Source organism: Equus quagga, chromosome 14, assembly GCF_021613505.1.
Source record: "Equus quagga isolate Etosha38 chromosome 14, UCLA_HA_Equagga_1.0, whole genome shotgun sequence".
NCBI classification, from domain to species: domain Eukaryota; kingdom Metazoa; phylum Chordata; class Mammalia; order Perissodactyla; family Equidae; genus Equus; species Equus quagga.
Genome location: NC_060280.1, coordinates 26629597 through 26642585, shown reverse-complemented (window position 1 = coordinate 26642585; position 12989 = coordinate 26629597). Strand labels below are relative to the sequence as shown.

Here is a 12989-nt window from a genome sequence, read left to right as displayed (position 1 = left end):
CCACTGCTTTGTTCTCTAGAGAGGTTCCGCTCAGCATCAGGCCCTTCCTTCAGGTAGAGCTTCTGTCAGGCCACGTTCTTCAGTTGGCACCATCTTCTTGCGGGCCTTGCTTTCTGACCCCACTCCTTCTTTGCATGCTTTGTGGCACCAGCAGTGCCTGTATGCAAGCCCCTGTGCAGAGCCTCCTTGCACTTTCTTCCCATGAGCTTCTCTGCTCTCCATATACCTCAGTGATCAGATTTGGCTGTAAAAAGCAGTCTGTGTCTGTTGGTTCCCTATAAGCAGCTGGTATGTCTCATCAGATGGTTTCCTGGAGCTAGCTGGTAATGGCAGAAAATCACCTTCCTTGGAGAATTTGGCGTTTCTGCTCCTAAGGCTTGTGTATGATAACGTGTTTCTCTAGTCGTAGATTAAGAGGGCCTGGATTTTAGCCTAGGAAAGCCAAAGTAGGGTATACCTTAAAGGACCTGATGAATCAAAACTAAAAAATTATGAGAGTTACTGATTTGATGTCTTTAAAGTGTAGCCAAAACCTGACAACTTCTCGTTACCCCCATACTCCTAGCTTGTTTCAAGCCACTGTTAGCTCATGCATAGATTATTGCTATGGCCACCTGACTGGGTTCGCTGCATCTGCCCGTGCCCTCCTGTAGTCTGCTTCTCAACACAGCATGCAGAGAAATCCTTTAAAAGAGGTCAATGTGAGTGTGTCACATCTGTGTTCAAATTCCTCCAGTAGCTTCCATCTCAGAGTAAAAGTCAAAGTCCATATATGGCTTACCAGGGCCCTTATGATCTGAACCCCTGCTGCTTCCCTGAGTTTATCTCCTGCTAGTCACCACCTCACTCATTTCTCTTCAGCCACACTGTCCTCCTTGCTATTCCTTGAACATACCGAGTATGTTCTTGCCTCAGGTCCTTTGCATTTGCTATTCCCTATTCTTAGGATACTCTTCTTTCAGTTATTCTGCTTGCCTTTCTCCAGCATCTCCTTCAGACATTTGTTTAAAAGTCACCTTCTTAATGAGACCTCCCTTGACTCCTGTAATTAAACTGACAAACCACTGATACCACTACCCTTGGCATTCCCTATTCCTCTTCCCTGCTTTAAAGAAATTATTGTCTCTCTCACCCAAATAAGGTGTTAGCTCAATGAGGACAAAGATTAGTATCTGTTTTGTTTACTATTTACTGCATTTCTAATGCCTGGAACTATACCTGGTACATGGAAATCTTATATTTGTTGAATAAATGAAATGAATGAATTTCTGCCCCCAGAAGTTGTGGCCAGAGGGCACAAAGAACTGTTAAACCTATGCCCTTGGGCACTGCTCTCCACTTCTCATCTCGCCTGAGGTCTTCCATATACCATTCTAGCCTCCGTGGAAGTGTGGCTGGGCCATACCTATACTCCACGTAGTAGAATTATTAGAGCTGCACTCCAAATATGTTGCCATTAGCCACATGTGGCCATTTAAATGTAAATGTAAATTAATTTAAAAAGAGTTTTAGTCATACTAGTCACATTATGAGTGCTCAATAGCCACATGTGCCTAGTGGTGACTGCTTGGACCAGACAGATACTGAACATTTCCACCATTGCAGAAAGTTGTATCGGACAGCACTGTGTTATATTTGTGGACATTGTCAAGTTCCTTGTGCTCGGCAGCCTATACTCTCTCTAGGGTGAGAGTCCTCCAGTGTGGACTCTCTTCAGACTTCTCTCCTGAGTCATCCAGCCCAGTGTCTTAATGTCTGCAAAACCCTGGGGAAGAAATCACCCCTTGATAATGGGTGTAGGGAATTTGGGACCATTCTGTCAACTATCTGTTCATTTAGTCACAACATTTACCGACATTACTCTGCGTCAGACCCTTTTCTGGACCCTGGGGATAATGAAAGATGGATAAAAAGTATTTCCTGAAAATCCTACTAAAATGTGTTCTTGTGAGAGTAGTGATCAGAATTCCATACTACTTTGATGTTTGATCTGTGGAAACCAGTGATCAGTGTTCAGTCTTGTACATACTAATGAGGTTAAGGATCAGACTGAATGGGAGTATCTGTGAAGTTAGTCACCAGTTAAATTTCTAAAAGCTTTGATATCTTTTGTTTTTCTTTTTTGTTGTTGTTTTTGTTTTTTTTTGAGGAAGACTGGCCCTGAGCTAACATCTGCCAATCCTCCTCTTTTTGCTGAGGAAGACTGGCCCTGAGCTAACATCCGTGCCCATCTTCCTCTACTTTCTATGTGGGACGCCTACCACAGCATGGCGTGCCAAGCGGTGCCTTGTCTGCACCCGGGATTCAAACTGGTAAACCCTGGGCCGCTGAAGCGGAACGTGCGCACTTAACTTCTGCGCCACCAGGCTGGCCCCATGTTTTTGTTTTTTCTTATAAAATTATAGTATGAAAAAAAATCCATATAACTAAAGGACAGCATATGCAGAGCAGGGGGAAACTTTGGACTATAAAGTCAGATATCTTGGGTTAGAATGCTAACTCCATCACTTATTAGCTGTACATTGAGCAGATGTTTTACCTATCTAATGCTGCATAACCAACTTCCCCAAAACTTGGTGGCTTAAAACAGCAACATTTATTTTGACATGTATCTACAATCTGGGCATGGCTCAGCAGGGACAGCTCATCTGTGTCCACTTGGCATCACATGAAGAACCAAAAGCTGGGGGCTGGAATCACCTGAAGTCTCAGTCACTCACATGTCTGACTTCCGGGCCGGAAGACTTAAACAGCTGGGGCTGCTCAGTCATCTCTCTCGGTCTCCACATAGTCTTTCCATGTGATCTCTCTCGCATGGTAGCTTCAAGGTGGCCAGGCTTCTTGCGTGTTGGCTCAGGGCTCCCAAGGCATGTGTCCCAAAAGGGAGAGAGCCAGGTGGAATCTGTATCGCTTTTTCTAATCTAGCCTTGGAAGTCCTTTGACATCACTGCTGCCACATTGTTTGTTAGAAGATGAGTCACTAATGTCAGTCTATATTCAAAGGGAGGAGAATTCACCTTTTGTGGGAGGATTGTCAAAGAATTGTGGACATATTTTAAAATTATCACAGCAAGTAATTTAACTTCTCTAAACTTAATGTGATTTCGGGGAAATTGCATAATCTTTGTGAGTGTTACTGTTCTCATTTGTAAAATGAGTGTGATAATTCATTGGATTAGATGGGAAAATATTGTGGAAGTTCTTGGAATGTTGCTTACTGTATAGATAAGTGCTCAAAAGTTGTTAGTTCTTCCTCCCTTTCCTTCTTCCCTCTTCCAGCTTACTGAATTCCAGTTAACTGTCATATATTATCTTCCCATAATTAAAAAAAATATGAGGAAGGACTTTCTTATTCATGTTTATATTTTCAAGTGAAACATATAACAAGAAAAAGCAGTCTGCTTGGCAACTAGGATATATGCACATGGAAGGATACGTGAATGATGTGGTATACTCGTGCACTGGGTAGATAGGAAGTGCTGTGGATAGCTACACGATCTGCGTGGAGATCTTGGTGGACTGGCTCCCAGGTATTTCTTGTGACTTGTGTACTTTTCCCTTGCAGTTCCTGAGGGAAGACCTCAATTACCATGACCCAACGGTGAAACACAGCACCTTCCATGGTGAGGATAAACTCATCAGCGTGGAGGACCTGTGGAAGGCATGGAAGTCTTCAGAAGGTAATAGGCAGCCTGGTTGTCAATCCTAGTTGCTGGAAGGTTTAGAGAAGAGAGAAGGGCCGGCCTGGGGTGCAATGGTTAAGTTTGCACATTCCACTTTGGCAGCCCGGGGTTTGTTGGTTTGCATCTGGGGTGTGGACATGGCACCGCTTGGCAAGCCATGCTGTGGCAGGCATCCCATCCCATGTATAAAGTGGAGGAAGATGGGCATGGATGTTAGCTCAGGGCCAGTCTTCCTCAACAAAAAAAAAAAAAGGAGAGGGGGAAGAATTGGCAGCAGATGTTAGCTCAGGGTTAATCTTCCTCAAAAAAAAAAAAAAAAAAAGAAGAGAGAAGATGGGCGGCAACTTGGCCTTAAAAGGACATGAGTATAATAAAATGCTTAATGAAGAGCAAATTATTGAAATGGTTCTACATACAGTCACTGAATAAGACTGATAAAGTCACTGTGCTGGGGATGGGGGGAAGATGCTCTAGACAGAGTTGGAGTTGTTCTTCATTGGAAGTCTTATTGAATTCCATCCTATCCCTACCCCTCTCTTCACCAGCTCTCCCCACCTCCATCCCCATAGGAATCTCCCAGCTTTGGCTGCTTCATCTCCAGAGATAGGGAGCTTGCTGGCCTTTTAAGGCAGCCCCTTTCTTCTGTGGCTCCCCATTTGGTCCTCACTCCTCTGAGTCCTAGATGATTCAAAGATTAGGTAGAAGTACAGATGGACTCTCTTCTGAGTCTTCTCTTTTCCAGGTTCAATAGTGCTAGTTCTTTGAAGAAAACATTCTTTTTCAGCCTCCATCTCATCTTGGTTTCCTACCTGTGGACTCTTTTGTTAACGTCTTTCTTAGATCATGGCTCCTAGAGTTGGATGCAGACCCCTGGGGTGTGGTTTGATCAGCATAGAATTTAGCAGGACCATCAGCTTCTCAGTTCGGGACCTGTGCATCTTTTAATGCAACCTGATTAGATACTGGTGCCTCCAGCAGGCACATAACTCTGCTGACTCATGTTGAACTTATTAAATTAAAACTTTAGATCTTTTTCACTTGTAAAACTGCTAAACCATGACTACAGCTTTTTTCTGGAGCTTTCGCTTCAGAGTTCTGAGTGAAAGAGCATGTCTAATTGTGTGAGACTTGACAGAGAAGGGAAAAACAGTGCTTTAGTCCCCTCTCCTTTTGAATCTGTGGCTAAAACTTCCTTTGATACTAACATGATTGGAAGCAGTCTCTTCCCAGGATCTCTTAGGGTAGGTCTTGATGCTAAGAAGGGTTAAACATAGGTGACCATCAGGGTCCCTGGTTTTGCAGATGAGGAATCTTAGGCCTAGATTTATAAAGATATTTGTTCATTGTCATGCTTTTAGGAAATAGCAGAGCCAGGACTTAGACCTGGGCCTTCTTCTTTCTTCTTTCTGCTTTTCTGTAACATCTTGGTTGAAAGCACTGGTCTGGTGATAGAGAAGACCAGTTTTTGTAGGAATGAGGCATTTTCTATTTTTGTTTAAATTACTACCTAGGATTATAGAATTTTAGATCTGGAAGGGATCACCTATAATGTAGATGGAGAACATTAGATTTGAAACAGAAAGACCTGGATTCTAATCCTGGTTCTAGGATGGACAGGCTGCTACTTCTTGTTAACTCTTATGTTTTATCAATTTAGAGGAAGCATAGGTTAGCTATATGATCAGCTTTCTGGAAATCTTTAGAAGCTGAGTTCCTTGTGGGTGCTTTTGTTTAGCAGCTCCTGAGCAACTCAGGCTGTCTACTAATGAGAGATGAAGCACTGAAACGATCTTTGGAATTATACCAACACTGCCAGGAAAATTTTTTATCTGTACTGTTTAATTTTAGTTTTCTTCTTTTTGTGTAATAACATGAGGACATGGTGCCAGGGTTTTAAGAGTGTGTTTCATAAGTAGGAACTTAGAATGAAAGATGGCAGGGAGAGCATTCCTAGCCTTCTCTGAAAGCTCACATAGAAGTAGCTGGGAAGGGAAAGTGACCATGAGAGGGCAGAACAGAGGGTCTGAATCATAATACTAGAAAACAGCCCAAGACAATTTTCTGGTAAGAACTTTATTTCTGTACTCAGCAGCTATTTGGAACACTTCCAAGTGTGTTCTAAATGACAGGAAGATGGAAGACAAAGGAGTGAGTTTTGAGGAGTTGGTAGCCATTACTGATGAGCAGAGAAAAACATTTCAGTGCCCAGTGATGTATCTTATAGCTAAGCTGAGAAGTGATAAAATGTACCATGTTAGGATTTGTTCATCGTGTGCCAGGCCTGGTGGTTTGACAAACTGAAAGTAAGAATCATCTTATACTATTTCTCCCAACCATTTGCTTCATTATTCAGAACAAGGACCCTAATCTCCCTGGAGTGATGATTTCCAGAGTTACAAAAAGCATGTAATATTCTGGCACTTGCTTAAACTGGCTGGTCTGAGTTTTGCTAGATGATGTAGATATCGGCAGTAGTCATTTGTGTTCAGAACATTAGCTGGCTAACGTCAGTACCATCTATGCGATTAATGTTGTTAACATTTTCTGACTAATGTTGGGAGCCAGTCTTTTCTCTGTGTTTTTTAGATTTTAGTAGAAAAGCCTGATAATTTATACATTAGCCAGCTCTGGACTTTAATAATAGAAACAACAACAACAACTGAGAAACTATTCTAATATTTATATAATGCTTAATATGGTCTAGGCACTGTTTTGAGTGCTTTACATATATCAACTCCTTTATTCTCATAAAACCTTATGAAGTATAAATACTATGAGTGTCTGCATTTACAGATGAGGAAAATGAAGCATAGGGAGTGATTAAGTGAAATAATGCAATACAATTCTGTCACTAACTACCTAGAGTTAGTGCAGACTTTATAAGTTAAGGGCACAGTCCCCAACAAGACTACCTTCACTTTAGACACCAAACTAGCCATAAGCTCTGGATGTTCCCAGAACACTTGTGGTCTGACCAACTGAGCACAAAATCAGAGGCTCCCACTATCTGCTCAGGTTTGGTAATCTGCTAAATGACTCATAGAACTCAGGAAAGTGCTGTAATTATGATTACAATTTTATTTTAAAGGATAAAAATTAGGACCAGCCTAAAGAAAAGACCCATAGGGTGAGCTCTGGTAGGGTCCTGAATGTGGAGCTCCTGTGACCTGTCCCCATGAATCAGGACATAGCACCCTCCCAGCACATCAGTCATCAGTGTGTTTGCCAACCAGAAAGCTCAACATAGCTTTAGTGTCCAGAGTTTTTACTGGGGTCCAACTACACAGGCATGATTGATTGAATCATTGGGCACATGGTTGAACTTAATCACGAGTCCTCTTTTCCTCCGCAAAGGTTGGGCTGATATCACTTGGCTCAAAGCCCCAATCCTCTTGTCACATGGTTGGTTTTTCTGGTGAGCAGCCCCCATCCAGAGTCATCTCATTAGCATGAACTCAAGTGTAATCCAAGGAGCCCACTATGAATAACAAAGATACTTCTATTAACAGGGAAATTGACCTGAAGGCAAAGACCAGCCACTTTTTTGTGTGTGTGTGTGAGGAAGATCAGCCCTGAGCTAACATCTGTGTCCATCTTCCTCTATTTTATGTACGATGCCGCCACAGTGTGGCTTGACTAGCAGTGCTAGGTCTGTGCCCGAGAGCTGAACCTGTGAACCCTGGGCTACCAAAGAGGAGCATGCAAACTTAACCACTACACCACCAGGCCAGCCCGCCTGAGCCAAATTCTTTATTACAGTAATTCCCCCTTATCCGTAAGAGATACGTTCCAAGACCCCCAGTGGATGCCTGAAATTGTAGATAGTAATGAACCCCATATGTACTATGTTTTTTCCTATACATACATTCCTATGATAAAGTTTAATTTGTAAATTAGGCACTGGGGCTGGCCCCGTGGCCGAGTGGTTAAGTTTGCTTGCTCCACTTGTGCAGCCCAGGGTCTCGCCGGTTCGGATCCTGGGCGCGGACATGGCACCTCTCCTGAAGCCATGCTGAGACGGCATGCCACAACTGGAAGGACCCACAACTGAAAAAATATACAGCTATGTACTGGGGGGCTTTGGGGAGAAAAAGGAAAAAAAAATCTTTTTAAATTAGGCGCAGTAACAGATTAACAGCAGTAACTAATAATAAAATGGAAAATGATAACAATATACTATCATCATAGTGATGTGAATGTGGTCTCTCTGTTTCTCAGAATATCTTATTGTACTATACTTACCCTTCTTCTTGTGATAATGTGCGATGATAGAATGCTTACATGGTGAGATGAAGTGAGGTGAATGACTACTAATGGTAGTGTTTGGCTTCTATTGACCTTCGGACAGTATGTCAGAGGGAGGATCATCGAGCCATTATGTTGTTGATGGTTGGTTGTTAGGGGCAGATGATGTCTGCAATTGACCATGGGTAACTGAGACCACAGATAAGGGGGGGCTACTGTATGCAGAATTAAATAAGTAAGGTAGAGCTGAACAAGTAGGGAGAGGAAGAATCAAGATCAAGGGCAACTCCAGAGATCCCAGTGGCAAGGACTAGGGGATTGGTCTTTTCTAATTGGCTAGTCTCAGATGTCTCAGCTTCATTCATTTTTCATCCCTAGGTGTCTTTGCTCAAGAATCAGAAACCGTGGAGGGAGAATTAGATTGGTATAGTTTGGATCACAGACTGCTGTAGGGTAGTGATAGTCAGAGGGTATGTGTGGGGGTTAGGGGTGCTGCAATTTCCCATCCCCCTAAGACCCTGTGAGGTAGAGGAGTGGCAGTTATTTAAAGGAAGAGATGCCAGGTGAACTTTGTAGAATTTTTGAGAAATAGAATTGTTGTTTGTGTATTTGATCCAGCAGTAACAGTAACAGTGCCCTTTGTAGTGAGGGGTGGTGGGAGGCACTGACCCAAGGGGATTCTCTTAAAGAGCACGGCTTCCATTCTTCTAAACAAAGTGCATCATTACTGTTTCCTCTCCCTTTTCCTGGACACAAGATTTTAAAAGATGCTCTTTGCCAAACAAAGCATATTTCTTAAGTAATAATTTCTTTCCCCATTTTTATGGATCAAAGAGATTCCAGCTAAAAGCAAAAGAACCTGGTATTCTAGTGTCGCTCTGAACTTTGTCTTGGGAAAATGTTTATTTTATACTGCGCTTTTGGAAATAATGAAGTAAGCTCACACATCTCCAATTCTGTCTCTATTCTTCGTACGACAGGATTTTTCATAGGAGCAGTGGAGCAGTAACTGGAGAACCAGGAGGCTTTTAGAGAGAGAACCAGTGGGAACTGGCCTCTCTCTGTTGACATAACACTGGGTTGCGTTGGACTTCTGTCTAAACCATTTCAAAAGTCAGATCAATATAAAGGAGTTGGCATTCCCTTTTTGCTTTTATATAAACCCAATGAGAGAAATGTTTATTCTGTTCTTTTAACTATTTACTTTGCCAAGTGAATCTTCAAGTCATTTAGTTAAATACCTCAGCCATTAGTTGTTGCTACGTTTTCTGGGAGAGAGATACAATTGGCTTTTTCTTTCTCTTACATTCTTTCATATATAAATACAGAATGACTGTGCTAAGTGTTAAATCACTGCATCCATGTTAGTTTTTTATCGGAAGAAAATTAATGCTTATCACAGTCATTTTCTATTTGTATTAAATAGCTACTTGAGGGTAAAATGTCTTACTTATATCCCCATTTAATAAAGGAAATTGAGCATCTCTCACCTATATCTGTTACCAAGTCCTGAGAATTCTGCCTCTTAAATAGATTTTATGTGCATCTCCTATGATAACTGCCTTAGCTTAACTTCCTCCTTTGAAAGAAATTTATTGAATTGTAGTTGACAATACAGTAAGGTGTAAATATTTAAAGTGTACAAGTGTTGAAGTTTTTTTTTTTTAAAGATTGGCACCTGGGCTAACAACTGTTGCCAATCTTTTTTTTTTTCCTGCTTTATCTCCCCAAACCCCCCCTGTACATAGTTGTATATCTTAGTTGCAGGTCCTTCTAGTTGTGGGATGTGGGATGCCACCTCAACGTGGCCTGACGAGCGGTGCCATGTCCGTGCCCAGGATCTGAACCCTGGGCCGCCGCAGTGGAGCGCGCGAACTTAACCACTCGGCCACAGAGCCGGCCCCAAGTTTTGAAGTTTTGACACATGTGTACAACTGTGAAACTGTCACTGCAATCAAGATAGTGAATATATTCATCACCCCTAAAAGTTTTGTCACAGCCCTTTGTGATTTCTTCCCCTCTCCCTCCAGACAACTTCTGATCTGCTTTTAGCCACTATAAGTTAGCTTGTATTTTATAGACTTTTATATAAATAGAATCATATAATATGTACTTAAAAGAAGCTGGCTTTGGGGCCTGTGCGGTGGCGTAGTGGTTAAGTTTGCATGCTTCACTTTGGTGGCCCTGGGTTTGTGGGTTCAGATACTGGGCACAGACCTATGCAGTGCTCATCAAGCCATGCTGTGGTGGTGCACCACATACAAAGTAGAGGAAGATTGACACAGATGTTAGCTCAGGGGCAATGTTCCTCAGACACGCACACAAAATATCTGGCTTCTTTCACTCAGCATAATTATTTTGAGATTCATTCATGTTGTTGCATATATACAAATAGTTCATTTATTTTTATTGCTGAGTAATATTCCATTGTATAGATATACCACAATTTATTTATCCATTCATCTGCTTATAGATATTTGAGTTTCCAGGTTTTGGCTATTACAAATAAAGCTTCTATAAACATTCATGTACAAGTCTTTGTATGGGCATATATTTTTTTTCTCTTAGGTAAATGCCTAGGAGTGGAAGGTCTAGATTGTATGGTAGGTGTATATTTTTAAGAAACTGTCAAACTGTTTTGCCAAGTAGTTGTATCATTTTACATTCCCACCAACAGTGTATGAGACTTTCAGTTGCTCCACATCCTCGTCAGCACTTGGTGTGCTCAGTCTTTTTAATTTTAGCCATTCTCATAGTGTAGTGGTATCTCATAGTGGTTTTATTTTGCATTTACGTGATGACTAATGATGTTGGGCATTTTTTTATGTGTTTATGTTGCCATTCATATATCTGCTCTGGTAGATTATCTGTCCAAATCTTTTTAATTGGGTTTGTTTTCTTATTATTGAGTTTTGGGAGTTCTTTATATATTCTGGATATAAATCCTTTATGAGAGATGTGCTTTGCAAAGATTTTCTCCCAGTCTGTGGCTTGTCTTATTCTCTTAGCAGTGTCTTTTGTAGAACAGAAAGTTTTAAATTTTTCTGAAGTCTTTTATCAATTTGTTTTCTTACGGATCATGTTTTTGGTGTCATATGTAAGAAATCTTTGCCTGACCAAGGCTTACACAAACATTTTCTCCTATGTTTCCCTTTAGAAGTTTTACATTTTATACTTTTAGATTTTACATTTAGGCCTATGATCTGTTTTATATTAATTTTTGTATATGGTGTTAAGTATGGATCCCCATTTTTTTGTGTGCTTACAGATATCCCAATTGTTCTAGAATGATTTGTTGAAAGTTTTGTTCTTTCTCCACTGTGTTGCCTTGGACCTTTTCTCAGAAATCAATTGTCTGTATAAATATGCATTTATTTCTGGACATTCTATTCTAATCCACTGATCTGTTTGTCTGCCTTTATGCCAATACCATGCTATTTTGATTACAATAGTCATATACAGTTCTTTCAGTTGGGTAGTGTTAGCCCTCCAACTTTATGGTTTTTTTTCAAAGTTGTTTTGGCTGTCTGTCCTTGAATTAGCTCTTGTGGAAGTCCTTAATTTCTACAAGACAGCCTGCTGGGATTTGATTTGGATTGCATTAAATCTGTATATTAGTTTGAGAGAACTGACATGTTAACAACATCGAGTTTCTGACCCATGAATAAGGTACATCTCTCCATTTGTTTGGGAGATAGGCTTTCTTTCAGTAATACATTTGTTTGGGAGATAGGCTTTCTTTCAGTAATATTTTGTAGTTTTTGTGTAGAGGTCTTTCATATCTTTTGTCAGATTTATCTCTAAGTATTTCATAGGTTTTGATTTACTATTATCTATTTACTATGGTAAATAGTACTTTTTAAAATGGTGGTGAAATATGCATAACATAAAATTTACCATGTAAAAGGTATTTAAAAAATGTAATTCCTGATTTTTGCAATATATAGAAATATAATTGATTTTTATATATTGATCTTGTACTCTGCAACCTTGCTAAACTTACTTATTAGTAGGATGCCATCAGATTTTCAACTTAGACAGTCATGTCTACTAGTAAATAAAGTTTAACTTTTTTCTTCTCCAATTTGAATGCCCTTTAAAAATCTTTTTCTTGTCAGATTGCCCTGGTTAGTTTCTCCAGGACAGTGTTGAAGGGAACTGGAAGAACAGACATCTTTGTCTTATTTCTGATCTTAGAGGGAAAGTGTTCAGTCTTTCACCATTAAATATAACATTAACTGTGGGTTTTTTGTAAAAGCCGTTTATCAGATCGAGGAAACTTCTTTATTTTCCTAGTTTGCTGAGAGCTTTGATGAGGAATGGATGTTGGGTTTTATCAAATGAGTTTTCTGTGTATATTGAGATGATTGCCTGTTTTTCTAGTTTTGTTTGCTAATACAGTGAATTATATTGACTGATTTTTGAATGTTAAACCAACCCTTCATTCTTGGGGTAAACTTTACTTGGTCATGATGGATTCTCCTTTTATTATGTGGTTGAATTCTATTTGAAATTTGGTTTCAATTTTTGAATCTTTGTTAATGAGGGATATTGGTTTGTAGTTTTCTTGTCTTGTAGTATTTTTGTTTTTGTTATCAGGATAATGCTGGCCTCATTGAATGATTGGGAAGTATTCTTTAATTTTTCAGAAGAGTTTATGTAGAATTTTTATTATTTTTTCTTACATATTTGGTAGAATTTGCCAGTAGAGCCATTTGAGCCTGAAGTTTTCTTTGTGGTAAGGTTTTAAACTAAAGTGTCAATTTCTTTAATTGGTATTGCACTATTTATGTTATTTACTTCTTCTTGAGTGAATTTTGTGGTTTGTTTCTTCAAGGAATTCGTTCATTTAATTAAGTTGTCAAATTTACTTGCATACATTTGTTCATAACCTTCCCTTATTATTCTTTTAATATATCTTAAATCCGTAATGATGTTTCATTCCTGGTATTGGTAATTTGTGTCTTCTCTTTCTTTTAACTGATCAGTCTTGTTAGATGTTTATTAATTTTATTGATCTTCTCAAAGAACCAGTGTTTGCTTTCAAGAATTTTCTTTATT

At 39.9% G+C, this 12989-nt stretch overlaps 1 protein-coding gene across 4 annotated transcripts in view; it reads left to right on the top strand.

The window, feature by feature from the left end:
- The window catches only part of STIM1 (stromal interaction molecule 1), a 172518-nt gene that overhangs the window by 110362 nt on the left and 49167 nt on the right, over window positions 1-12989 (top strand). For all 4 annotated transcript variants that reach the window (XM_046685358.1, XM_046685360.1, XM_046685361.1 and 1 more), the window contains exon 3: window positions 3566-3680. In XM_046685358.1, the coding sequence (XP_046541314.1) occupies window positions 3566-3680 (115 nt within the window). The remainder of the gene's footprint in view (window positions 1-3565; window positions 3681-12989) is intronic.